Source organism: Kogia breviceps, chromosome 10 (genome assembly GCF_026419965.1).
Source record: "Kogia breviceps isolate mKogBre1 chromosome 10, mKogBre1 haplotype 1, whole genome shotgun sequence".
NCBI lineage: Eukaryota > Metazoa > Chordata > Mammalia > Artiodactyla > Physeteridae > Kogia > Kogia breviceps.
The window spans coordinates 39,220,919-39,248,714 of record NC_081319.1 but is presented as its reverse complement, the minus strand read 5'-3'; the positions used below and the strand labels follow the sequence as shown (position 1 = coordinate 39,248,714).

Sequence of the window (27,796 nt, the reverse complement as noted above, 5' to 3'; positions counted from 1 at the left end):
AGCATGATCGTGCTGTAGGAACACCTGCGGCTCTGTGTTGAGGAGATGTGCTGTGCGCATAACTTGTTTAATGAGTGGTAGGGATTGGGCATGCTTGGATAGAAGGGAAAGCACTCTTGGAGTGGTAAAGGAAGGGCAGTCTCTTAGGAGAGGAGGACTTAGAGCCTAGTTCTGAAGATAAGCAGAGAACCTGAGGGTTCAGTATACATCTCTGCTCTGGGCAGTGATGCAGTGTCCTAGCTTATGGAGGAGTAGAGCCCTCCTATCCCTTCCTATCCCAGTGGTCTTGGATGAGCAGACCGGTCTGGAAAGTAGAGGTCACACTGAGGACTCAGCTTTCCCTGATGGTGCTTTACTCTTCTCCACCCTGGCCAGGCCCTGCTGTCTAGCCCCCACTGCATCAGCCTGAGCTCAGGACCTAGGTGAATTAGACCCTATTCCAGCTCTCAGGGGACACCCAGTCTAGTGAGGAAAGTTTTCATTGAGAAACAAGAGAAGCTCCTATTATTATTATTTTTGGCTATGCTGTGAGGCATGTGGGATCTTAATTCCCCGACCAGGGATTGAACCTGGGCCACAGCAGTGAAAGTGCCAATTCCTAACCCCTGGATTGCCAGGGAATTCCCACATATTACTTTTCTTGAGACTAGTCCTCTAAATAAGAGGACGCATTTTCATTTTTATGGTGTTCTTCATTTGTGAAGAGATTGAAACACAAATGAAATGGAGTTGGAGTTAAAGAGTAGATGGTGGAAGGTAGGATGATATGTGATATTGAGTAGATGGCCAAAAAATTTTTTAAAATTATTTATTTATTTATTTTTGGCTGCGTTGGGTCTTCGTTGTTGCGCGCGGGCTTTCTCTAGTTGCTGCGAACGGGGGCTACTCTTTGTTGTGGTGTGCAGATTTCTCATTGCAGTGGCTTCTCTTGTGGAGCACGGGCTCTTAGGCGCATGGGCTTCAGTAGTTGTGGCTCTTGGGCTGTAGAGTGCACGCTCAGTAGTTGTGGTGCACGGGCTTAAGTTGCTCCATCGCATGTGGGATCTTCCCGGTCCAGGGCTCAAATCCGTGTCCCCTGCATTGGCAGGCAGATTCTTTTTTTTTTTTTTTTTTTGCGGTATGCAGACCTCTCATTGTGGCTTCTCCCGTTGCGGAGCACAGGCTCCGGACACGCAGGCTCAGCGGCCACGGCTCACAGGCCTAGCTGCTCCGTGGCATGTGGGATCTTCCCGGACCAGGGCACGAACCCATGTCCACCGCATCAGCAGGCAGACTCTCAACCACTGCGCCACCAGGGAAGCCCGGCAGGCAGATTCTTAACCACTGCGCTACCAGGGAAGCCCTAGATGGTCAAAATTTGTTGAATACAAATCATCAAAGAAATAATTCCTATTCTGTGTTTCTTTGTTAGAGCAAGGTGCTTATGGAAAAAGAAAAGGAATAATTGCATGAGTATTATTTAATTTGCCATTTGCCTAAGGTATCTCTTTTCATGCTGTTGATTATAATTGTAGCTGGTGTTATTTCATTCCATATTTGCCTAGAAAACAAGTTTTCTAAGAACAGACATAGATTTATGAAATTATTTTTTTAAAATCCTGTCGGAGCTTTGCGCAGTGGCAGTATCGTAGCCAATGAGGTTTATCCGAGGCGCGATTATTGCTAATTAAAAATCCTGTCGGCCAAAAAATTGCTGTTGGTCTATTGCACCCGGTGTTGCTCTGCTCTCTCGAGTGCTGCGACCTCTGATAGTCACTGACCTCTTTCCTGTTCCATCCCCAGAGGACAGCCACACCTGAAGTTCTGTTGGGCAGGACCACTGCTTTCCTGTTGAGGTGTAGATGAAGTTAGAACATGTTCATTCTCCTTGAGAATGATTTGGACGTGGGACTTCGCTGGTGGTCCAATGGTTAAGAATCTTTGCTCCCAATGCTGGGGGCCTGCAGTTTGATCCCTGGTCAGGGAACTAGATCCTGCATGGTGCAACTAAGAGCCTGCATGCTGCAACTAAAAGAGCCCACGTGCCACAACTAAAGGTCCTGCATGCCCTAGTGAAGATCCCGTGTGCCACAACTAAGACCCGGCACAGCCAAATAAATAAATAAATAAATAAATATTTTTTTAAAAAAAGAGAGAGAATGTTTTGGACATGATTCCTTTAAAGCCTGTTGTGTCATGGCCCATAATAAGTGCTGTGCACTAACCATGTACAGGCCTTGGTGCCCAGGTGCTACACTCGTTGCTGTGGGTCATCCAGCAGGATATGAGCTACAAAGAAGTAACCAGTACCAGACAGGTGCACACCGGTCCTGTTTGAGGTGCTCACTGAAGCTTAGATTCCTGTTGAGGTTGAGGCCTTGTCACTTTCTTGCTCCATGGTCAGTGTCAAATTCAAGTACTTAATAGTTAGTCTGTAAAAGCCAAAGATAGCTGAGATCCCTGGTTGCATTGCAAGTAATCCAAAAAACATATGCAAGCTTTAAATTAGTCTTCTTTGAACTCACTGCAGTTGTTTACAGGGTGAACTCTCAGAAACTGCTGCTCAAGTTTGCAGCTACACTAATGCTTGGGGTACGAGAGGTGGAAACTGGTGTCAAGAGCCTGCTGGGTGATTTCCTGCTTCTTACCCTTTTTGCAAGGAGAGCTGGAGTGACTTTTTGAGGCATCTGTAGATTATGAGTTTATAAAGAGAGCTTGACTTGAAAACAAAACAAAAAATTCCAGCTCTCTAGATAAATGCTACTGGTAATTTACTTATTTTTAGTTCTTTGTCACAGAATTCTGGATTTTCTTCTAATCATTTGCTGAATATAGCAGGTAATGATCTAAGGCTGGCAAAGGACTGGAGGGCTGCTCTCTCCCTTGGGATGAGAAGCATTTCTGAGGAGCTCATGGCTCCATTTGCTCCCCCTCCAGTTCTGAGTCAGGATGATGGGTGAGACATCTACTTGGGTAGTAGTAATAGTCAGTGAAATCCCGAAAAGGATCTGACTGCTGTTTTTGTGGCCATTTCCTTAATCCAGTAAGAAATGCCTCCAGCCTAGCATGTCTTGCTGCTTTAGGATGAACAGCTTGAAAAGAGTGTGGAGGGCACTCTCTCCAGTCCCTGTTGGTTGTTGCCCTGTCTTGTCTCTGCGTCTCCCACTTCCCCATAGTTTACTCACACTTTCTCTTTTGCCTGTGACCTTTCTGCCTTCCCGTCCCTTTACTGACCAAGGAAGCTCTGAGGGGTAAGCAGCAGCTATCCCTGTGGTTCTGTGAGGGGCCAGCCTGTTAGGAGGACTGTTGCCATGAATCCCTCACAGTGTCATCTGTATCCCTGTGTGAGATAAATGCAGAGGTTCCTGACTCTTGATTAGATCTGTTCTTAAGGCCACAGAACTTAACAAGATTCATTGAATTTGCTATACAATGAGAAGACATAAAATAAACTTGTCATTTACAAAAGAGGTCTTTTAAGTAGTTAGCTCCCAGCACAAATGATTTACGTAGAGCCTGGGAAGGGCAGGGTGCCTCTGTGCTCGCATTAGAAGCCAGTTGAAGATTCCTGGGAAAAGAAGATAGAGTATCTGAAGAATTAAGCCGTGGGCTGGTGGGAATCTTTGTTCATTTGGGCTCTGGGAGTCTATTTGTGCCTGATAGCGGCCTAGCTTGGAAATTCAGACGATCGTGGCTCTGTTTGGAAGAAGAAAACAACACCTTCATGCATCAGGAGATGCTGGCCACTACTGAAAAGTACTTGGTAGCTGCTACTTTCTCCCCAGTACTTGGAAGTATGTAAATTGTAGCTGTACCCATTTGATAAGACAGGTGATCCTCTGCATTTGTCCTTCCCTTATCTGTATTTGCTTTTAATTTTTAATCCTTGGATTCTAAATGTCAGGAACTAATTTCCAAATAATTAGTACTGAGTGGAAACCCACTTTTTCCTTTGTGCTAAGGGAGTGATCAAAGCCTGCAGGAAGAGGAGGTAGAAGCAGTGGGAGGTGAGGACAAGGGCATCTTCAAGGACTTCTTCAGTTGTGTTATACCTGGGTGTAAATCTTTTGTGGCAGACAGTGACTGGGGATCTCCTGGAGCTTTGAGGAGGGGGAAAGCACTTGGGAGTAATACATTTCCTCCATCTTACTTGGTGTAGAGGTGCCTGAACTGGATATATTGTATTTCTCTGAATCAGTGCAGCCCCATATCCTCTACTGGGGAAGGCCAGCAATGCAGCAGTTGCTGGGATTGGCCCAGGAGCTTTGCCTTCACCAGTTCACTGGGAGCTGGTACTTTCAGGTGCCACTCTAGGCCTGATTCCGAGGTCACGCATGGCATGACCTTCTTCTGCTCAGCATTGGCCTTGTTCACTGCTTCACTGCCTGGTCATAGAGCGGCTGTGGCTTTGCTGAGCAGGGGTTCCAAGAGTCTGCAAGGCCATCTTTTGGCCCTTTTGCTCCAGCCTTTGGAAGCACAGCCCTAAAACCTACCAGAGAGGTTTACAATTATTTAGATTTTGCAGCTGTAGCAAGGCTGAGGTAGGTAGAAGGGCAAATCAGAGCCATATGTGGGAGGGAAGGAATTCTGCTAGCAAGAAAGTCTGAGCAAAGGGAGTGGGTGCTAGTTGTGTCTTGTCCTTCTATAAACAAGGTTTGTTGATCTGGCAGTTTCTGGCATGATTGAAATGTTCTTGATGGTCGAGCCTTAAGAATGTGGCCCAAAAAAAGAATGTGGCCAAAAGCAGGTCACAGCTTTAAACACTGAAGGCTGAGTATTTGCCTAGATAAACACTCAGAGTAATGACACCTTACAGTGAAAGTGCAAGAGCTCCCAGGCACCATGGGCCAGGATATCCCTGTCTGGCTCCTGAGGCCTGTATTGTGAGGTTGCTGGCAGGATCAAGGACTGCAGTAATGGGGGACCTGAGTAGGGAGCTGGGAGTGGCTGTGCCACCCCAATATTTCATCTCATTCCTCTGTTCTGGAGTCTGATTAGCCAGTTAGGTCAGGAAGTCCCAGCAGTCAACAATCTTTTTCTAACCTTAATTCATTCAAGTCAGATTAGCATATTAGTTTTGAGCTGTGGTACTTATTTTTAGTCTTTTGTAGTATAATGGAAAAAATATCAGAAAGCTCAGCTTTTAACTTCAAAGTGTGAAATCAGATGATTATTTGTGCTTGGTGAATCATTTTGGGGATTTAGGGGAAACCCTCTTGCTATTCCCTGATATCTGAGTGCCTGCTTGGTGCTAGGCATCAGTTGGGGAAGAGGGCAGCAGAGCATATGTGGCATCAGACTCCTGCAGTGGACCTCTTCTCTCTCCTTTCTTCTCTGGGCAACCCTTGGCGTTCAGCCTTGACCCGACAGATAATTGACCATTCTGCCCTCACAGTGTAGTCCCAACTCTACCTTAGTACTGCGATGAGGAAGGGGTTGGATAGCCAGAGGAAGTTTGGGGAGTCAGAAAGCAACTTTTATTTTCTAGTAAGCACCTACTTGGAAAACACTTATAATATATAAGTATTTAGTTTATTACCTCTTGTGTTTTATGATTTAGTAATGTATGTAAATCTTAATTGACTATTTTTGTATGAAATTTGGGAAGACTACCTGCATAGCAAATGAAGCTTCACACCTAGTACAGGGTAGGTAGTCGGTAAATATACACTGAAGTGTTAACTATTGTTGGGCTCTCTTGAGATAATTGTAATTTACTTTAATTGGGTTCTTGGATGCCACAAGGGTATGCAAATGTAGTAACTCATTCCGACTTGTATTCTGCTGAGTCTGGCCACCCACCTCTCACACTTACTCCCTTACGTGGGTTTAAAAAAATATTTATAATTGTAGTAAAATATACATAAGGTAAAATTTGCCTCCTTAACCATTAAATTTTTAAAAAATTGTGGTAAACAAAACAACATAAAACGTAACCATCTTAACTGTTTTAAGTGTGCAGTTGAGTACTGAGTAATGTTTAACAGCAGCATATGGAGTTCAGTGGAGTGTAGAAGGAACTGTTTTTCAGTGAGCTTTATCACATAAGATGTTAAAAATCTACTCAGGCTAAAAACCATGGTCCAGTGGAGAATGGCCTTTCAGCCCTGGCTTCTGAACCTTGTCTTTCTTCCCTTCTTCTAGGATGTGTTTGCACCTGAGTGAGTTTGTATCCAGGTAGAAAGCCTTTACTTCCTTCCTGCATTCGTTGAGAAAACCAAACCACCATCAGCAGAAATCACTGCTCTTCTAGGACCTCTGCTTTTTGTATCTGTGATAACTGAGAGTTTCCAAGAGTTTTCCATGTGAGAAAAGCATTCAGATAGCTTTTGTGTTTGATAGACTGTTGAGTAGTGCTTGTTTCTCACAGGTGGTAATTTTTTTCTTCCACATATTTTTACTTTTAAATCTCTTGCTGTGTATGTGGCCCTGGACTCTTGGTGGGTTCCCAAACTCCCTGATGGTGTCTTCGCCAGGCTGCCCCCACACCTCTTATGATAGTCCCACGGGACACAGGCCAGACAGGACTTGCTTTGTGTCAGGGAAACCTCATCTGCCCCCTGAGCAGTGAACAATTTTAGGGTGACACCTTGCATCTTCACCAGTGACTTGGCTCAACACCTTCCTCATCTGACCCCAAGGTGTGAAAAAGTCCTGTTTTAAACTCAAAGCAGAGCAATCTGCCTGTCTTTTTGGTGTTTGAAGCCCAAGTAAACAATGACTTCACACTATTGTTTTTTTTCATTTTGTTGAGTACATCCTGTTGGCCATCAGATTGGAGCAGTTTTAAACTGGTTAACCCTCTAGAATTTTTAGATTAATATTAGACTGACATTTAACATTTACTTTTAACTTCTGAGTATCTGGACAAAAACCTTTTTGCTAGATGGAACCTAAAGTGGTTGTTTCAGTTATGATTTTTCCTTTTGACCATTTAAAACAAGGTCATGGAATTTTATTATTTCAGTTTTGTTTTAAGAAGAAAATCCCATTTTCCTTAAGTGTTTTAATTACATCGTGAATGGTAGCAATTTGACAGTTTAAATACTATTTTTAGGTAATATAGCTATTAGAGATTTAGGGGTTCCTGCGAGTGGTGGGCTGGGCTGCCTCTGCTTCGTTTTTTTTGTTTTGTTTTTGTTTTTGTTTTGCGGTACGTGGGCCTCTCACTGTTGTGGCCTCTCCCGTTGCGGAGCACAGGCTCCAGACGCGCAGGCTCAGCGGCCATGGCTCACGTGCCTAGCCGCTCCGTGGCATGTGACATCTTCCCGGACCGGGCACGAACCCGTGTCTCCTGCATCGGCGGGTGGACTCTCAACCACTGCGCCACCAGGGAAGCCCATCTCTGCTTCGTTTTGTGTGGTTAATAATGGGTTGAATCCCACAACTTTTCCTTCATTCTTAGAAAATAAAAACTAGTAGGGAGCCACTCTTTCAGAGGTTTTAGTTAAGATACTTTAAAGTTTCAGTCTCTGTAGGTTTTTCTGCACGTGAGGAAGTGTTAAGTTTACTGTAAATTGAGTTAGTGTCATGTATGCATTTGTTCCACGTGTTTTTTGAGTGGAAAGTTTTTATTGACTGAGCCTCCTCCATGCATGCTGCACTCATTAGCTCTGGGAGGTAGCCAGTGCTGGAACAGCTACTTCTCTCCTGGGGCTGGAATTCCAGAGGGAATCTTCTAGTCCTCAGGGATCCAAGTCTGTCTGGACAGGGTAGTCACAAGGCACTCACACATGCTCAATCTCCTCTCCACCCCCCACCCCCAAACGTGCCTCATTTGCATATAGGTAGGGATTAGTGACAGGAAGGAGCCCTGGATGGATTATTTCCTCAGATGTTTGGGGTCCTCACCTACCACTGTATAATGCTTTTGAGTCTCTGGTTGTGTCCCTGCCAATTGATCTGGTAAACTTTATTTATTTTTTATAAATTTATTTATTTTATTTGTTTATTTTTGGCTGTGCTGGGTCTTCGTTCAAGTGGGGGCTACTCTTTATTGCAGTGCGTGGGCTTCTCATTGTGGTGGCTTCTCTTGTTGCGGAGCACGGACTCCAGGCACTTGGACTTCAGTAGTTGTGGCTCACGGGCTCTGGAATGCAGGCTCAGTAGTTGTGGCGCATGGGCTTAGGTGCTCTGCGGCATGTGGGATCTTCCCGGACCAGGGCTCAAACCCAAGTCCCTTGCGTTGGCAGGCGGCTTCTCAACCACTGCACCACCAGGGAAGCCCTGATCTGGTAAACTTTAAATACACCTGCCTCTAGGGCACATTTTATGTATTTTGTTTTACAAAGAGCACCACCTTTTAGGCACTGCTGAAAGCTTGGCTTTTCATATCTGCCCATCACTGGGGAGTCCCCAGTGTCACAGCTGGAGAAAGGAAGTATGCCCATTTTTCACATTGTATGCCATGGCTTGTTGAGCAGGTGTTCAGAGCTCCAGGGGCTTCGCCAAGGCTTTGGGAAGGTCCTTCTTCACAGAGTTGGATTTTGCTGGGGTCTGGAGCAGTGCCGAGCTCACACTTAGTGGCGGACATTGCACTGGGGACTGGCACAGAGGAATGAGTTACCCATTCCCACTACCCATTTCTCAGCAGGAGAGCTTCAGCAGTGTCAGTCAGCCAAACAGTGGTGAGTTTAGCTGAAACATATTCTTGGGCTACCCTTAGCACTTGCTGGTATTCCAGAGGTATAATGTGAGTGTGCATGTGCAGTGTTGAAATGAATGGCTGTGTCAGGAAGACTGGGTGACTCTGACATAGTCTTTTCTCTGGTTCCTCAGCACCTTCTCCTCCCACGATCTTCTGGCCACAGGCTCTGTGTGACCATGGTTGAGTGTTACCTCTCTGTAGGCCTTGGTTCTGAAAACTGAGGAGGAGGATCTCTGTAGTGCCTCCAAGTGTGTGAGTATGAGACTATGTGCAAAGCCTTCCAGAGGGATGTCCTAATAGTGATGTTTGGATGCAGCCTGACAAGTTCCTAGCACAGGGAGACGTGACCATTGTTTATGGGAAACCAGTATCAGAAAGACACAAGGCTGCTTTTTGCCAGTTTGCAAAAAGATCTTTTCTTCCCAGAACATGGAAAACCAACACATAGCAGCAGTTGGAGTTGTGCCCTGGACAATGCCTGCTTGCTAAATGTAGAACACTTAGTCATGCCCATGAAACAGATACCCCATGTCGTCATATGTCCACAGATAGCATACTGAGCTTATGTTCCTGGTAGGACAGGGTGTGTCTCATACTGTTGCTGTTTTCAGATAAGCTGAGAATTTTTAAATGGAGAATCAGGTTAGAAAAGCAAAGATCAACTGGATCTAATAAGTAGCAAAGTAAGTACACAAAAGAGTAAAGGCATCAGAAGAAGATTTTAAAAAAATGTTCTGTATCCTCTCCATTCATTTATTACGTGTGTGCTTGGCATACATCAGTGATTGCAAAGGTGCATTCCTGCCCTTCCCTTCTACAACTTACAGTCTTGTGGAGTGTTGGTTGAGCTGAGCCATTAACTAAATAATAGTTAATATGTATAAGAAAGGGAAAGTTATAGAACGCACTATGCAACAGTAAAGGAAACACTAAAGTTACAATTTAAGATAGTATAAAACAAAAGACCTAGAATATTTTAAAAATTAAGTGATAAACTATAAAAGGGGTACAAAAGCACAGACAATTAAAAAATAGGGAGATATTTAAGAAAAAAAACAGGAAAGAGCTTGAAGAAAAGCCTTAAATTTGGGGGCAGTTTATAAGGTTTGAGGAGAAGACCTCCACCCAGGATATGGAGAACACCAGGTGTTGAAGAGCTGGGTGTTTCCTTCCTTGCCTTTCCTGGTAGAGGACCTCACAAACGTCACTGGGAGTTAAATGGTTCTTGGAACTGATGCCTGCAGGACCCCAGCTTCTAAGTCCATGATCATTTGGTGTCCCGGTCGAGAAGTGTGGCACTTAACACTGCTGGCAAGTGTTTTTCCTGTTGCTTTAATGTTCTTTCCTTGATTACTAGTGAGGTTGAGCATCTTTTTGTATGTTTAGTGCTTTCAGGTTTTCTTTTCTGTGAATTACATGTTTGTTATCTCTTCAACCCATTTTTATTGTTTTAGGGCACTTGATATATTTTGATAGGGATCCTTTAGCTATCATATGCACTGAAAAAGCTCCCTCCCAGGCTGTGGTTGGTCCTTTTTATTTTCATTATGGTGTCCTTTATTGTACAGAAATTTAAAATTCTAATTCAAATTTATCCTTTTTTTTTAGGTTAAAACACTTTTTGGAAATAATCGTGGATTTACATGCAGTTGTTAAAAATAATACTGAGAGGGCTTCCTTGGTGGCATAGTGGTTGAGGGTCTGCCTGCCGATGCAGGGGACGCGGGTTCGTGCCCCAGTCAGGGAGGATCCTACATGCCGCGGAGTGGCTGGGCCCGTGAGCAATGGCTGCTGAGCCTGCACGTCCAGAGTCTGTGCTCCGCAGTGGGAGAGGCCACAGCAGTGAGAGGCCTGCATACTGCAAAAAAAAAAAAAAAAAAAAAACCTGAGAGATCCTGTAAGCCCTTTACCCAGTTTCCCCCCATAACATCTTAAATAATAGTACAATATCACAACCAGGATATTGACATTGATACAGAACATTTTCATCACCACAAGGATCTGTCATGTTGTCCTTTCATAGCCACATCTTATCCTCATGTAACTCCCTCTTTAATTCCTGGCAACCACTAATCTGTTCTCTGTTTCTATAATTTTGTCACTTCAAGAGTGTTATATAAATGGGGACTTCCCTGGTGTTCCAGTGGTTAAGGATCCGAGCTTCCACTGCAGGGGACACGAGTTCAATCCCTGGTCAGGGAAGTAAGATCCTGCATGCTGCAGTGTGGCCAAAAAAAATTTTTTTTTAAATAAATAAATTTATTTATTTATTTTTGGCTGCGTTGGGTCTTTGTTGCTGTGTGCGGGCTTTCTCTAGTTGAGGTGAGTGGGGGCTACTCTTCGTTGCGGTGCATGGGCTTCTCATTGCGGTGGCCTCTTTTGTTGCGGAGCGCAGGCTCTAGGCGTGTGGGCTTCAGTAGTTGTGGCGCATAGGCTCAGCAGTTTTGGCTTGCAGGCTCTAGAGCACAGGCTCAGTAGCTGCGGCACACAGGTTTAGTTGCTCCGCGGCATGTGGGATCTTCCCGGACCAGGGCTCGAACCCGAGACCCCTGCATTGGCAGGCGGATTCTTAACCACTGTGCCAGCAGGGAAGCCCTGCGGCCAAAGTTTTTTAAAAATTAATTAATTTAAAAATAAATGCTATATAAATGAGATCATATATTGTGTAACCATTTGGGATTAACATTTTTCACACCACATAATTCCCTTGAGGTTCGTCCAAATTATTGAGTGTGTCAGTTCAAAAGTTCATTCCTTTTTATTGCTCAGTAATATTCCATGGTATGGATGTACCACAGTTTAACCATTCATCTGTTGAGGGGACATCTGGGTTGTACCATTTGTTGAAAATGGTTGTACCATTTGTTGTACCATTTGTTTCTCCCCCGTTTAATTGCTTTGTACCTTTGTCAAAAATCAGTCGAGCAGGGCTTCCCTGCTGGCGCAGTGGTTGAGAATCCGCCTACCGATGCAGGGGACACGGGTTCATGCCCCTGTCTGGGAAGATCCCATATGCCGCGGAGCGGCTAGGCCTGTGAGCCATGGCCGCTGAGCCTGCGCGTCCGGAGCCTGTGCTCTACAATGGGAGAGGTCACAACAGTGAGAGGCCCTTGTACCGCCAAATAAATAAATAAAAATCAGTTGAGTATTCTTGTTGAGGTCTATTTCTGGATTCTGTGCCATTGATTTATGTGTTTGTCCCTCCACCAATACAGTCTCTTTTTAAAAAATATTTATTTATTTTCCTTATTTTTTTTTTTGGCTGCGTCGGGTCTTAGTTGCAGCACTCGGGATCTTTGTTGAGGCATGCAGAATCTTTTTCTTACAGCACGTGGTCTGCTCAGGTTTCTCTAGTTGTGGCACTTGGGCTTCTCTCTAGTTGTGGCACGGGGGCTCCAGGGCACATGGCCTCCAGAGCGCGTGGGCTCTGTAGTTTGCGGCATGTGGCCTCTTCCGTTGAGGCGTGAGAGCTTAATAGTTGTGGCACGTGGGCTTAATTGCCCCAAGGCATGTGGGATCTTAGTTCCTAAACCAGGGATTGAACGAATATCCCCCGCATTGGAAGGTGGATTCTTTAGCACTGGACCACCAGGGAAGTCCTCACCAATACAGTCTTGATTACTTAGCTCTCTAAGTTGATATTAGGTAGATAATTCCTCTTTATTCTATTTTTTAAAAATTTATTTATTTGGCTGTGCCAGGTCTTCCTTGTGGCAGGCAGGCTCCTTAGCTGTGGCTCATGGGCTCCTTAGTTGTGGCTCATGGGCTCCTTAGTTGTGGCTTGCCAGCTCCTTAGTTGTGGCATGTGAACTCTTAGTTGCGGCATGCATGTGGGATCTAGTTCCCTGACCAGGGCTCAAACCCAGGCCCCCTGCACTGGGAGCATGGAGTCTTTTTGTTTGTTTGTTTGTTTGTTTGTTTGTTTTTGGTGGTACGTGGACCTCTCACTGTTGTGGCCTCTCCGGTTGTGGAGCACAGGCTCCAGACGCACAGGCTCAGGGGCCATGGCTCACGGGCCCAGCCGCTCTGCGGCATGTGGGATCTTCCCGGACCAGGGCACGAACCCGTGTCCCCTGCATTGGCAGGCGGATTCTCAACCACTGCGCCACCAGGGAAGCCCTGGGAGCATGGAGTCTTAACCACCATGCCACCAGGGAAGTCCCTAATTCCTCTTTATTCTTCTTGTTCAAATTTGTTACTGTGTTGAGAAGCTGGAGCTGGTGTATTAAATTTAAGAATATGCAGATTATGACCTGCTGAATGAGGGGACACAAGCCATCCACATGAGGCCAGCAGGTAACTCCCTCAGCATCTGAGCTCCCATTTTGGGGAAGTGAAAACAATAGGGTCATTTTGGTTTTGTTTTTTGTTTTTGTGGTACGCGGGCCTCTCACTGCTGTGGCTTCTCCTGTTGTGGACCACAGGCTCTGGACGCACAGGCCCAGTGGCCATGGCTCACGGGCCCAGCTGCTCCGCAGCATATGGGGTCCTCCCGGACCCGGGGCACGAACCCGTATCCCCTGCATCGGCAGGCGGACTCTCAACCACTGTGCCACCAGGGAAGCCCATAGGGTCGTTTTGATTGAAGGTGCAGTTCCAATCCACCCACACAAAGGAGGTAAAGTCACAAGGTCTGTTACTTACAGATCCCAGAAATAGGGGGGTGGGCAATGAGCCAGGGGAAGGGCAGTCATCTGTCTCAGGTCACAAGCGAGCAGGAGATGGAGAGCACCTATTACTTACATGGTGGTCGGGGCAGAGGTCCCTTATTTTTCAGGGGCTCAACTCTAAGTGGATATTTTAAAAGATGCCCCAGGAAAAGCAAAGTGGGAATTTATGGTGGGAATCTTAAGCTCAGATCCGTATTGGAATGTTCAGACTCTGGGAAGTGCCTAGGCAGCAAATCAAAATAGTTGTTTTTTTCATCACAGCTATTTTATTTTATTTATTTTTAACATCTTTATTGGAGCATAATTGCTTCACAATGCTGCGTTAGCCTCTGCAGCACAACAAAGTGAATCAGCTACATGCATACACACATCCCAATATCCCCTCCCTCTTGCACTTCCCTCCCACCCTCCCTATCCCACCCGTCTAGGTGGTCACAAAGCACCAAGCTGATCTCCCTGTGCTATGCGGCTGCTTCCCACTAGCTATCTGTTTTACGTTTGGTAGTCATCACAGCTATTTTAGTTCCTTTGCCTTTCCATATAAATTTTTCTAAATTAATTAATTATTTTGGTTACATTGGGTCTTCATTGCTGCACGCGGGCTTTCTTTAGTTGCGGCGAGTGGGGGCTACTCTTCGTTCTGGTGTGCGGGCTTCTCATTGTGGTGGCTTCTCTTGTTGCAGAGCACGGGCTCTAGGTGCGCGGGCTTCAGTAGTTGTGGCATGCAGGTTCAGTAGTTGTGGCTCACGGGCTTAGCTGCTCCGCGGCATGTGGGGTCTTCCTGGACAGGGATCAAACCTGTGTCCCCTGCATTGGCAGGCGGATTCTTAACCACTGTGCCACCAGGGAAGTCCTAATATAAATTTTATTTTATTTAATTAATTAATTTATTTATTTATTTATTTTTGCGGTATGCGGGCCTCTCACTGTTGTGGCCTCTCCCATTGCGGAGCACAGGCTCCGGACGTGCAGGCCTAGCGGCCATGGCTCACGGGCTTAGTTGCTCCGCGGCATGTGGGATCTTCCCGGACCAGGGCACGAACCCGTGTCTCCTGCATCGGCAGGCGGATTCTCAACCACTGCGCCACCAGGGAAGCCCCCCTAATATAAATTTTAGAATAATCTTGTCTATATATACAAAAATTCTTACTGGGATTTTGATAGGAATTACTTTAAGCCTTGAATTAGTTTTCTAGAGCTGCTGTAAAAAATTACTACAACTTTAGTGGCTTAGAATAACACACACAATTATTCTCTCATAGTTCTGGAGACCAGAAGTCTAAAATTAAGGTGTTGGCAAGGGCTGTGCTCCTTTTGTGGACTCTGGAGAAGAATCTATTCCTTGTCTCCTCTAGCTTCTCGTGGCTGCCACTATTCTTTGGCATTCCTTGGCTTATGGCCGCATCACTCCAATCTGTGCCTCAGGCTTCACATCCCCTTCTCTATCTGTGTGTGTGTATAATCTCTCTCTGCATCTCTCTTATAATGAGAATTGTGATTGGCTTTATAACCATCTCCCCAGGTCAAGATTCTTAATTTAATCATACCTGCAAAGACTTTCCTTGTAAAGTACATTTGCACGTTTTAGGGATTAGGACCTGATATCTTTGGGCGGCCATTATTTAGCCTATTACAAACCTGTATATCAATTTGGGGAGGATTAACATCTTTACTCTGTTGAGCTTTCCAATCCATTAACACAGCATGTCTCTCCATTTGTTTAGATCTTTGATTTCTTTCATCAGTGTTGTATGGTTTTCAGCATACAAATTCTGTACATGTTTTGTTAGATTTACACCTAGATATTTCATTTTTAAAGCAGTTTAAATGATATTATCTTTTAAATTTGGTGTCTGCATGTTCATTTCTAGCATACAGAAATACAATTGATTTTTTTTAAAAAATTATTTATTTATTGGCTGAGTTTGGTCCTTGCTGCACATGGGCTTTCTCTAGTTGTGGCGAGTGGGGGCTACTCTTCATTGCGGTGCGCGGGCTTCTCATTGTGGTTGCTTCTCTTGTTGCTGAGCACAGGCTCTAGGCATGTGGGCTTCAGCAGTTGTGGCTTGTGGGCTCTAGAGAACAGGCTTAGTAGTTGTGGTGCACGGGCTTAGTTGTTCCACGGCATATGGGATCTTCCTGGACCAGGGCTTGAACCCGTGTCCCCTGCATTGGCAGGCGGATTCTTAACCACTGCGCCACTGGGGAAGCCCTACAACTGATTTTTGTATGTTTGTTTTATATCCTGTGGCCTTGCCAAACTTACTTATATTAGTTCTAGGAGTTTGTTTTGTGGATTCCTTGGGATTTTCTACATAGACAATTATGTTATTTGCAAGTAGGGAGAGTTTTATTTTTTTAACTTTATTTATTTTTGGCTGTGTTGGGTCTTCGTTGCTGTGTGTGGGCTTTTTCTAGTTGTGGAGAACAGGGGCTACTCTTTGTTGCGGTACACGGGCTTCTCATTGTGGTGGCTTCTCTCGTCGCGGAGCATGGGCTCTAGGCGCATGGGCTTTAGTAGTTGCAGCACACAGGCTCAGTAGTTGTGTCATGAGGGCCCCAGAGCATGTGGGCCCAGTAGTTGCGGCTCGTGGGCTCTGGAGCATGGGCTCAGTAGTTGTGGCTCTGGAGCATGGGCTCAGTAGTTGTGGCACACGGTTTTATTTTTAAGTCCCTACAGTTTTATTTTTTCCTTTACCATCTACATGCCTTTTGTTTCCTTTTCTTGTCTTATTACACTGGCTAGAACTTCCAGCACTATGTCAAATAAGAGTGGTAGGGGACTTCCCTGGTAGTGCACTGGTTGAGAATCCACCTGCCAATGCAGGGGACACGGGTTAGATCCCTGGTCCAGGAAGATCCCACATGCTGCGGAGCAGCTAAGCCCATGTGTCACAACTACTGAGCCCACTCTCTAGAGCCCGTGAGCCACAACCGTGCTGCAGTTACTGAGCTTGCATGCTGCAATTACTGAAGCCTATAACCAACACTCCACAGTAAGAGAAGCCACCGCAATGAGAAACCTGTGCACTGCAACAGAGTAGCCCCCCCTCACCATAACTAGAGAAAGCCCATGGACAGCAATGAAGACTCAACGCAGCCAAAAAAAAAAAAAAAAAAAACAGTGGTGAGAGCAGACATCCTTACCTTGTTTTTGATCTTAAGGAGAAAGCATTCAGTTTATCACTATTAGATGCTCTTTATTGAATTGAGAAAGTTGTCCTCTGTTCCTGTGTTTCTGAGAGTGTTTATCATGACTGGGTGTTGAATTTTGTTAGGTACTTTTTCTGCATTAATTAATATGTTCATGTGATTTTTGTTCTTTAGTCTGTTAATATGGTGGATTACGTTGATTCATTTTCAAATATTGAACTGGCCTTGCACCCAGAAATAAGTGCTACATGGTTATGGTATATAATTCTTTTTATATATTGCTAAATTCTATTTCTTAATGTTTTGTTAAAAATTTTGTGTCTGTTCATCTGCATTTTCTTTTCTGTTTTTTTTTTTTTTTGGTATTGTCTTTGATGTTGGTGTCAGGGTAATGTTAGCTTCATAAAATGAATAGGCAAGTGTTTCTTCCTTCTGCTTTCTGGAAAAGACTGTGTAGAATTGGTGTTACTTTTTAAAATATTTGGTAGAATTTATTAGTGAAGCTGTCGGCCTAGAGATTTCTTTTTTGTTTTTTTTTGTTTTTTTTTTTGTGGTACGCAGGCCTCTCACTGTTGTGGCTTCTCACGTTGCGGAGCACAGACTCCGGCTGCGTAGGCTCAGTGGCCATGGCTCACGGGCCCAGCCGCTCCGCGGTATGTGGGATCTTCCCAGACTGTGGCACGAACCCGCGTCCCCTGCATCGGCAGGCGGACTCTCAACCACTGCGCCACCAGAGAAGCCCCCATTTTTTTTTTTTTTTTTTTTTTTTTTTTGCGGTACGCAGGCTTCTCACTGTTGTGGTCTCTCCCGTTGCGGAGCACAGGCTCCAGACACGCAGGCTCAGCGGCCCTGGCTCATAGGCCCAGCCGCTCCGCGGCATGTGGGATCTTCCCGGACCGGCGCATGAACCCGTGTCTCCTGCATCGGCAGGCGGACTCTCAACCACTGTGCCACCAGGGAAGCCCTGTGGGAGTTTTTAAATTATAAATTTTTTAAATTACAAATTTTGAGGAATTGGTCTGTTTCATTTGAATTGTCAAAATCTGTGAGTTATTTGGTAGTATTTCCTTATTATCCTTTTTGGCATCTGCAGGATCTGTAGTGATATCCCCTGTCTCAGTCCTGATATTGGTAATTTGTTTATAGAGATTTGTAAATTTTATTAATCTTTTCAAAGAACCACTTTTTTGTTTTATTGATTTTTTTCTGTTGTTTTCAATTTTATTGATTTCTGTGCTTTACTATTTCCTTCCTTCTGTTTGCTTTTGGTTTATTTTGCTCTTTTTTTTTTTTTTTGAGATTCTTGATGTGGGAGCATAGATTATTGGTTTGAGACTTTTCTTTCTTTTTCTAGTGGTTTCAGTGCTATAAATTCACCCCTAAGAGCTTCTTTAGCTGTGTTCCACAAATTTTACTATAACCCCACAAATGTATATTTAGTTCAGTGTAACATTTTATTTCCCTTGAGACTTCCTCTCTGACACAGGAGTTATTTAGAATTATGTTGCATAGTTTCCAAGCATTTGGAGATTTTCTTACTATCCTTGTGTTATTGATTTCTAATTTGATTCCATTGAGGTTGGAGAACATTTCAGTATTATTTCAGTTCCTTTAAATTTGTTGAGATATTTTTCATGTCCCTAGATGTGATCTCTCAGGGTATATGTTCTGTGGACATTTGAAAAGAATATATGTTCTGTTGTCAGGTGGAGTGTTCCATAAATGTTGATTAAATCATATTGATTGACAGCATCTTTTAGTTCTTTTGTACCCTTGGTGGTTTTCTTTCTAGTTCTATCATTTGTTGAGAGAATGATGTTGACATTTCCAACTAGAATTGTTGGTTTGTTTATTTTTCCTTTTAGTTCTATCAGTTTTTGCTTCTCATGGTTCTGCAACTCTGTTGTTTGGTACATATACATTTAGGATTAGTATTATTCTTGATGGATTGACCCTTTTATCATTATATAATGTACCTCTCTGTCTTTAATAATTTTCTTTGTTCTGAAGTCTACTTTATCTGATATAAATACAGCTCCTCTTGCTTTCTTTTAATTATTGTTTGCATGATATATCTTTTCCCATCCTTTTACTTTCTACCTATCTTTTTCATCTTGGTGTTATCATCTGTTGATTGTCTTTTTTTCATTCAGTTTGGGATCTTCTTGGTTCTTGGCATGATGAGTGATTTTTCAATATTTTTTTTGGGGGGGCTGTACCGCATGGCTTGCAGGATCTTAATTCCCTGACCCAGGGATTGAACCTGGGCCTACGGCAGTGAAAGCACCTAGTCCTAACCACTGGACTGCCAGGGAATTCCCATGATGAGTGATTTTTGATGGAAACTTGAACAATCTTGTATTTTGTTCTGAAACTCTAGATTCTGTTTTAGCTGGCTTTTGTTTGACACTTGTCTGGCAGAGGAAGTCTGTCTGGGAAGTTTAGGTAGAAGCCCAGTTTCCCCACTCAGCCTTTGTTGACACCTGAAGGCAGGTGAAGTCCTTGTTACTGCTGGTTGAGGGTGGGAGTTGTAGTTCCCTAGGCCTCACGACTGCTGAGCAATGGTTAAAGTTCTGACTCTCCACCAGTCGTCCTCTGACACCATCCCAGGAGGGATGGGGAGAGGCTCCTTCTTATTGCTTGGGTGGAAATATAGAAATCCAGGTTCCCCATGTGGTTTCCACTGACACCAAGAGGCTGGAGGTAGAGGGTGGTGCATTGTTACTAGCCAGTGAGGATGAAAGTCCCAGCTCCCTCCTCAGTGGAGATATTAGGGTGCCTTGTTACAGCCTCATGAGGGTGGAAGTCTTGGCTCCCCACTTGGCCTTTGTCGGCATGGGTGGGAGTAGGGCCACAGTTTTTTCTGTGGTGTTTTGCTACAATAGAGCTGTTACTGTCTAAATGTTTTATGTCTTGCTAGGTTACCCCCTTCTTGTTCCTTTGGATAAAGAGAGAAGACTTTTGTTAGGACGTTTTTTGTTTCATCTGTTGGCATTTCTGGGTTGCCAGCTTCTTCAGCTCCCAATTCTTATATACATGAGGCAAAAGAAAACCCAAGGAACTCACTGCTGTGTCATTCCTTGAATCCTGGGGTCCCTAGCTGCTCTGCCTTCTTCTCTTGACTGTTTAAGAATCTCATGTTTATTTTATATATGTAATATCTAGGACTTTCCCTTGTGTTTAGCGGGAAACTAAGGAGAAGTACATCTGTTTCATCTTCCTAGAAGTGAAAGTCCAATGGTCTTTTTCTTTTATGTTTTGTGTTTTTTGATATCTTTTAAAAATGAAATCCTTCCTTATTCTGACATTCTGCTATATTCTAAACATTTTAAAGTTCTGCTTTTTACATTTATGTATCTAATCCACCTGGGATTTATCTTGTTTTTGATGGAGAAGTGACAAAAGAACCTAATTGTGTTTTTTTTCTACATAGATAGCCACTTGTCCTGGTGCCTTTGAACAGCTTCTTTGCAAGTAGGTTTTGGACTCTCCCTCTGGTTCCCCAGTCCAGTGTCTACTCTGCCCTATGTGACACTGCCTTAAATACAGTAGCTTTGTGATAAGTCTTGGTTTGGTAGGATAGGACTCCCAGCCCTCAAAATTGTTCTTACTTTCTTGGGTTTTGTCTCTGTCTCATGACTTTTAGTTCAAAAACAAAATAAGAACAGGAATAGCGAAGTCAATAGCAAAAAAAACCTTTTGGCATTGGCTTGTATTTGCATTGACTTTAGAGTACGCTGCCTGTTTCAGTGGCCTTGTTTACTTCAGCAATTTTATTTACTTTGCATTACCCAGGTCAAAAAATATCACGTGACTCCTCAACAGCTTGGCTCAGGGCAGGGCTTCATCGTTTTCCAGAATGGGAAATTGCTTGTGATGGAAGTCCCACAGTGCATCTGTGTGGCTGGCAGCCTTAGAGCAGGGTCATGAGCTGCTTGAAGCTGGTGTGGGGGAGAGGGGACAATGTGCAGGGTTTTAGTCACTGTTGGGGGTGGGGGGCAAGAGAGTTCAAATAAGTTTCGTTCGCTAGCACTGAGTTTGCAAATATATGCAATATGTGGGGTGTAAGAAGTGGGTGGTTGCCACACCTATCTGTGCAAATACTTGGCTTTTCAATTTTTTTCAAAAGTATTTTTTTAAGACTTAATAATTGTAATATTTGGCACATTGTTTTATCTCTATATATGCATGCACACGGTTTTTTTTTCCCCCTTGGACCATTTCAAAGTGAGTTGCAGAGATTTTTGTTACTTCATCCCTAAATACTTCAGAATTGAGGACAATCTGTTATCGAGCCACACCACCATCATCTCACCTAAGAAAATTAACAATAAATCTAATCTCCAGCCCACATGCACAATTCCTCAGTTATCCCTTTGGGAGCTGGTCTTGTGTGTTTTGTGTTTTTTTAAAGTAAATCCAACACAAATGAACCTATATATGAAACAGAAATAAAATCAGGAACATAGAGAATAGACTGGTGGTTACCAAGGGGGTAGGGGGGTACGAGAGGGTTGGATTAGGAGTTTGGAATTAGCAGATGCAAACTGGTATATATAGAATGAATAAACAAGGCCCTACTGTATAGCACAGGTAACTATATTCAATATCCAGTGATAAACCATAATGGAAAAGAATATGAAAAAGTACATATATGTATAACTGAGTCACTTTGCTGTACAACAGTAATTAGCACAACATTGGAATTCAACTATACTTCAATAAAAAATAAATTTAAAAAAAAGTAAATCCAGGGTCCAGTCAAGATGTACACACTGCATCTGGTTGCAGTCTTTAAATCTAGAATGGTCCCCTTGTATTTAGAGGCATCAGATTTGGAAAGACCAGAGCAGTTATCTTGTAGAAGGTCCCACATTCTAGATTTGTCTGATTGTGTCTTCATGGCCCTGTGTTTCCTATGAACTGGAAGTTAGTTCTAGAGCAGCACTACCCAACAGAAATATAATGTGATCCACATATGTCATTTAATATTTTCTGGTAGTCATATGGAAAAAAAAATAAAAGTAAGCAGGTGGAATTTATTTTAATAATATATTTAATATTATGTACTATTTATTAATATTTATTTACTTAACTATATTTAATATTTTTATATCCAAAATGTTTCGTATGTAATTAATATTTCTAAAGTATTAATGAGAGATTTTACATTCTTTCTTTTAAAATTAATTAATTTATTTAGGCTGTGTCAGGTCTTCGTTGCAGCATACAGACTTAGTTGCGGCATGCGGACTTTTAGTTGTGGCATGCATGCAGGATCTAGTTCACCGACCAGGGATCGAACCCTGGCCCCCTGCATTGGGAGCACAGAGTCTTACCCACTGGACCACTAGTGAACTCCCCAACATTCCTTTTTTATACTTAGTTTTCAGATTCCACGGTGTGCTTTATACTTAATGGACCAGCCACATTTCCAGTGTTCAGTAGCCACATGTAGCTGGTGGCTCTGTACTGGACAGTGCAAGGTGAGACTTGATCCAACTCAGAGTAGATATTTTTGGCAGGAACACTTAGGGGGTAGTAACTGCCTGTGCTCAACTTTGAAACCATGGAAGTTGCTGAAGTCTGAGTCTACTCTTCTTCTTTTTCAGGCTTTGGGTGCTCTGGGATGGAGCAGGTGTGCAGAGGCTGAGGACCCAGTTCTGGGACCACGTCACTTGCTTCCTTTCTTAGACTATCTGCTTGAGCAGACTTGAACCCAGGATGAGGATGTCTGTGGCCCTCTCGCTGCTGCTCCCCCTCTGGGGGAGGACATTTCTCCTTCTGCTATCTGTGGCTGTGACTCAGTCCCGCTGGCCCAGTGAGCCTTCGGAGGCCGTCAGGGACTGGGAGAACCAGCTCGAGGCGTCCATGCACTCAGTACTCTCAGACCTCCATGAGGCTGTTCCCACGGTGGTTGGCATTCCTGATGGCACCGCTGTCGTCGGACGCTCATTTCGAGTGACCATTCCAACAGATTTAATTGCCTCCAATGGAGAAGTCATCAAGGTGAGACTGGATATAAACTGTAAATGAGGAATAATTCTCATCTTCCATTTTAGTTTTGATTTTAGTGTTAATTTTAGTTTTTTTCAGTTTTTTAGTTTAGGTTTAGTTTTTCAATTTTCCAGGAATTCTGAGCTCAGTTCTTCCAGGACCTGCTAAGTGTTCCTGAAGAGGGGACAGCCGCTGACGTTCACTAGAGGGTCCCCATATATCTCAGAATAGCATCCTAAACCTTTATTCTTGCTCCCATTTTGAGGGTGTCATCATTAAAAAGCTTTTACATATGTATTCTGGAAGATCTTTTGGTCATCAAGTTAGGGGATTTGATGGAAGGGCCTGTGTGTAGGAACTGGTCTGCTTTCATTAACCATGGGATTAAACCCAAGAAATACGGAACTTTTAAATGCTTTGAACCTATTTTTTAAAAATAAGGTATAAGTAAATATTGGAGTTTTGCTTTGCTTTGGTGTTCTATGTTTACTAATGTATTTGGTCACTTAAGAACAAAAATTAGTACTTAAATTTCAGCCTTGCCTCAGGCAACTCAGAAAAGAAGGGGATCTGAGATCTTTGTAACTGAAGAGTGTCTTGTCCAACCCAGGGTGGAAATGAGTTGAAACAGGAAGCTCTTGTGTGAAGAAGTACCATCCCTTTGTCTGGGGTTGTGGGACCTTGGAATTTCCCCTACTTCCTGATTGAGTTTGCATGGGAGCCTTGTGGGTGGGTGGAGTGTACTACTCAAGCTATGAACATCTCCTAGAGCAGATGTCAGCACACTTTTTCTTAAAAAAAAACCAGATAGTATTTTTTTGGCTTTGCTAGCCATATGGTTTCTGTTACAACTCCTCAACTTTGCCAGTGTAGTATGAAAGTAGCCATAGACAATATGCAAGCGAATGGACATGGCTCTGTTCCAATAAAACTTTTTTAAAAAAATAAATTTATTTATTTATTTAATTTGTTTTTGGCTGCATTGGGTCTTTGTAGCTGCACACGGGCTTTTCTCTAGTTGCGGCGAGTGGGGCTACTCTTCGTTGTGGTGTGTGGGCTTATTGCTGTGGCTTCTCTTGTTGCAGAGCATGAGCTCTAGGCGCATGGGCTTTAGTAGTTGTGGCACGCGGGCTCAGTAGTTGTGGCTTATGGGCTCTAGAGCGCAGTAGCACGGGCTTAGTTGTTCCATAGCATGTGGGATCTTCCCGGGCCAGGGCTGGAACCTGTGTCTCCTGCATTGGCAGGCGGATTCTTAACCACTGTGCCATCAGGGAAGTCCTCATGGCCATAGTTTTCTAACCCTTGGCCTACAGCATTCCTTCCCCAGAGGTGTGGCTTGAATATGAATTAAAAATATTCCAAGGTCTATACTTTGTTATGATAGTTTTTAATATCTCTTTTGCACTTAGATTTCTACATACACATAGTGTTCTGGCTATTTATTGGTATGTTTAAAGCATAAGAACATAGTGGTTTGAAATAGCCAATTTGTTTTGCTCACAATTTTGTGGCCAAGAATTCAGGGATTTAGAGCTCATCTGGAAATCTCATCTCTGCTGCACATGGCACTAGCTAGAGTGGCTCACCTGGTCCTGGAGGATCTACTTCCAAGATGGCTCATTCATGGCTGGCAGGTTGGTTCTGCCTGTTGACAGGGAGCTTACCTGGGGCTGCTGATCAAGGTCCTTGGTTTCTCTCCATGTAGACCTTTCCACAGATACCTGGATTTCCTCACAGTACAATAGCTGGGTTCCAAGATTGAGTATTCAAAGATACAGGAAGTGGAAGGTGCCAGTCTCTTAAGGCCTGGGCTTGGAAAATTGGCACAGTGACACTTCCTTTGTACTCCATTGGTCAAAGCACACCCAGGCTCTAATGAGTCTTTACCAACTTGCCTCTCTCTGACCCACAAGCCCCAGACATCTAGATTAGAAATGGTCACAAATTCCATGCCACTCTTCTCATTGAGAGGTGTGTCTATGCCCCTTTCCCTTGAATCTGGGCAGACCCACTCCTCACCTGACCCTCCTTGTGTTCTATTCCTTTTCCTTTTTGACCCCCTCTCTTTAGTTCATGGCTTGTTCTTAGGGTGGCCTTGTGTTCTCAGAGGTGGTCATACTTCTGAAGATCCTGGGTCAGTTCCATGGAGCTCTTTCTAGTTTCTAGAGTCTTTGAGAAAGATTTTCATGTAATCTTCATAACACCCCAGTAAGCCAGTTTCTAGTTTATTAGATGAAAAATGGCATTTTTGGAGGTACATTTCTTACCCAGCATCGAATTTCATCTGAATATCCGAACCCTGTAGTGATTACCCTTGTTCCAGAGGCCACTGGGATGTTGTACATGGATTAGTCTTGACCAAAGGTGCCTTGAGTCGATACAGTGAGCTGAGTATTTGCTGTATCTGGCAGAGGGACATTTAACAGGCTTATTCACTGGGGGAGCAAAGAGATTTTACTAGGAAAACAGGATTTTATCTGAGCATATCTATCTGTGGGAAGCAGACCATTTAGTAGATGATTAACCTGTAGAAAAACAGGTGAAAATGTGTGACTCTTCATCCCAAACAGTCTTGACATCAGGGTTGTGTGGGGTGGGAATGAGATCAGAAAGCCTGACTTCCTTCCTGGAACTTTGGTTTCCCTATGTGTGAAACAGGATTGAAAAGTCTTTACATTAAAGGAGTTGTTTTTTTTCCCCCATTATAATAATGATGTATAAATGTACATTGTAGAAAAAGGGAGAAAGAAAATCTCCTGTGGTTCCTACCACTAGCATACTCCTCCATCATTTTCTGCGTTCCTCAAGAGGTGTCAGTGTCACATACACACACAGACATTTTAGATAGACCTGAAATCATGCTGAATCTATTTTTTAACCTTTTTTTCATTCACTGTAGTTTGAGTTTTTTCCCTTGGTTATTAAGTATTCTTTGGGAATGTAACTTTTAATGGCTTCCCAATATTCTTGTGTATGTGAGGAATATTTCAGGTCTTGGTCCCAAGGAGCCTTGTTGGGGTGACCTCCATATCATATCCATCACTATTACTGTCATCCAAACTACCATTTGCTCACCTCTTCCTAGGCGCCCTGCCTCTGTTCTTAACCCCTTAGTCTGTTCTCCATACTGAGGCAAGAGACCTCTTTATCTTTGTAAAGCTTACATCTGCTAAAAACAGGCCTCCCCTACCCCCCTGCCCTTAGGCGTAAGCCTTGTTTGATCTGACCTCTGGCCTCTTCTCTCTTCCCTTTCCCTTTGCATATGTTGTCCCAGCCACACCAGCCTCTTTCTGCCCCACAGATATGCCAAGCTCAGGGCCCACCCCAGGCTGCTGGCTCTTTTTTTCTTCTGTCAGCATGGGTACAGCCACCTCTTTCAGGCTAAATTTCAGCATTGGAGCCCTTTCCCTCCACCCTGATGAAGGCAGATTTCTCACAAAACCTTGTGTTATCTTCTTAGCAAATTTTTGTACTTGAAATTCTTGTTAGTCTGTGTGTTTGATTCCAGTCCCATAGTAGGCCTTCAAATGTTTTTGGCTGGCAGATGGCAGAGGGAAGGAGAACCCCCTCAGTACCTGCAAACCTGCTTTGGATTGTCAAAGCCTACCTGCCACGGACTTCCCTGGTGGTGCAGTGGTTAAGAATCCACCTGTCAATGCAGGGGACACGGATTCGATCCCTGGTCCGGGAAGATCCCACATGCTGTGGAGCAACTAAGCCCATGTGCTGCAACTACTGAGCCTGTGCTCTAGAGCCCACGAGCCGCAACTACTGAGCCCTCATGCCACAACTACTGAAGCCTGTGTGCCTAGAGCCTGTGCTCTACAACAAGGGAAGCCTCCTCAATGAGAAGCCCGTGCGCCGCAACGAAGAGTAGCCCCCACTCCCCACAACTACAGAAAGCCCACGCACAGCAACGAAGACCCAACACAGCCAAAAATAAATAAATAAAATAAATTTATTTAAAAAAAAAAAAAGCCTACCTGCCTGTTTGTAGGAAGAAATGCCAGCCTTTGTCAGGGCAGTAAGAGACAGCTTGCCTAAGCCTCATGTGGTGTTCCCAGGTAAGGGTTGGCCTTCCAGTCAGTTAGCCGAATTGCCTAATGAGGATTCACAGGCAGAGTATGGTCTGTCCTGAGACCTGATGAGATTAGATGGTGTGGTTGTCATACTTGCTGACTGTTCAGGAGATGTGCATGGGGGTTGGTGATAGAATAATTCAGTGTTTGTAACAGACCATGTAACAGTCTATAGAAGGGGTAGAAAATTAAGTCTCATGCTAAGTGAGCTGCACTGGCTACCTGCCAAGCCTTGTTGGACCTGTGTGGGCTGATTGTTGTGGTATTTCAGGAGATTGTGGCAACTTTGGGAATCACAGTGACAGAGGAAGTGCTGCTTGGCATCAGCCAGGTATGCCCATCGGATAACATCAACTCCTAAAATAAGCACTTACCTATATTTTATACACCAGGCTTCAAGGAAGCAGGTCAGGAGAAAGAAGAAGGGGACATGCCTGCCTGGAGGATTAACCCTGAGGTCCTGGATCCTTTGCCCCACATCTGAGACTCCTGCATGTCCAAACAGCCCTTGTCCAGTCTCATCCTAGCCAGCACCTGTTACTTCCCTGTTGTTCTCTAGCTCTACCTCAAGAATCATTTTGCTATTACTGACCCCATTTTAACTCCCAAATGGACTCCATTGATCTGATGATGTAAGAAGGGGCTACGGGCTGCCTCCAGACCTTTGTGGCCAGCATGACCTTCCTGAAAGACCTGTGCCTTGGGTCTCTCTTCTTTTCTTCTGTGGCCTCAGGACACCCTAAAGGAGATGGTCCTGGCGTGTGCTCCCTTGGACCAGACTAGATGCTTGTATGCAAAGCTCATCCCAGGTCTTGACTGTTCTTTGCTCTCACAGAAGTCTTAGGTCTTAGAACACCCTCTCTCTTCATCAGGGTCTGTGGGTATAGGTCCCACGGAAGCCAGCTTTGCCTTTGCTCGGCAGATCCTAAGAGGTCCCAAGTTGGCCATAGTATAAGTTACCCCCCTGACTTCCCTCTGGTTTGGCGCCGGCTCCTTAAGGGTGCGTCTCCTCTGACTTGAGTTGAGTGTAGACTGGCTGAGGAAGGTGATTATATGGCTGGAGATGTTCTAACTCCTCCTCTCTGGGGTGGTCAGGAGAGAAGTCTTTGCATCTCATGAAATGATTGGACTGCTCCTCTAGAGCCCCCTCAGATGTCTCATTTTGGTAGTGCCCATGAGGATGGCTTTTCATCCCTGCTTCCCTTCAGCCTCCTTGTCTGGAGACAATGTGGAATTTCTCTCAGCCCAAGATGTCGGCAGACTGGGAGCAG

General features: G+C 44.2%; 1 protein-coding gene and 1 pseudogene across 10 annotated transcripts in view; both read left to right on the top strand.

Annotated features, from left to right (window-relative positions):
• DAG1 (dystroglycan 1) overlaps positions 1–27,796 on the top strand; it is a 64,100-nt gene that overhangs the window by 24,673 nt on the left and 11,631 nt on the right. For 8 of the 10 annotated variants that reach the window (XM_059075401.2, XM_067044173.1, XM_059075402.2 and 5 more), the window contains one exon: positions 22,062–22,458. In XM_059075401.2, coding sequence (XP_058931384.1) covers positions 22,174–22,458 — 285 coding nt within the window. In that variant the 5' untranslated portion in view covers positions 22,062–22,173. Of the gene's footprint in view, positions 1–8,572; positions 8,607–8,757; positions 8,879–19,882; positions 19,924–22,061; positions 22,459–27,796 lie in introns of those variants that run through there. The other 2 variants (XM_067044177.1, XM_067044174.1) reach the window with 2 other exon arrangements.
• LOC131764719 (U4 spliceosomal RNA) lies at positions 1,606–1,677 on the top strand (annotated as a pseudogene).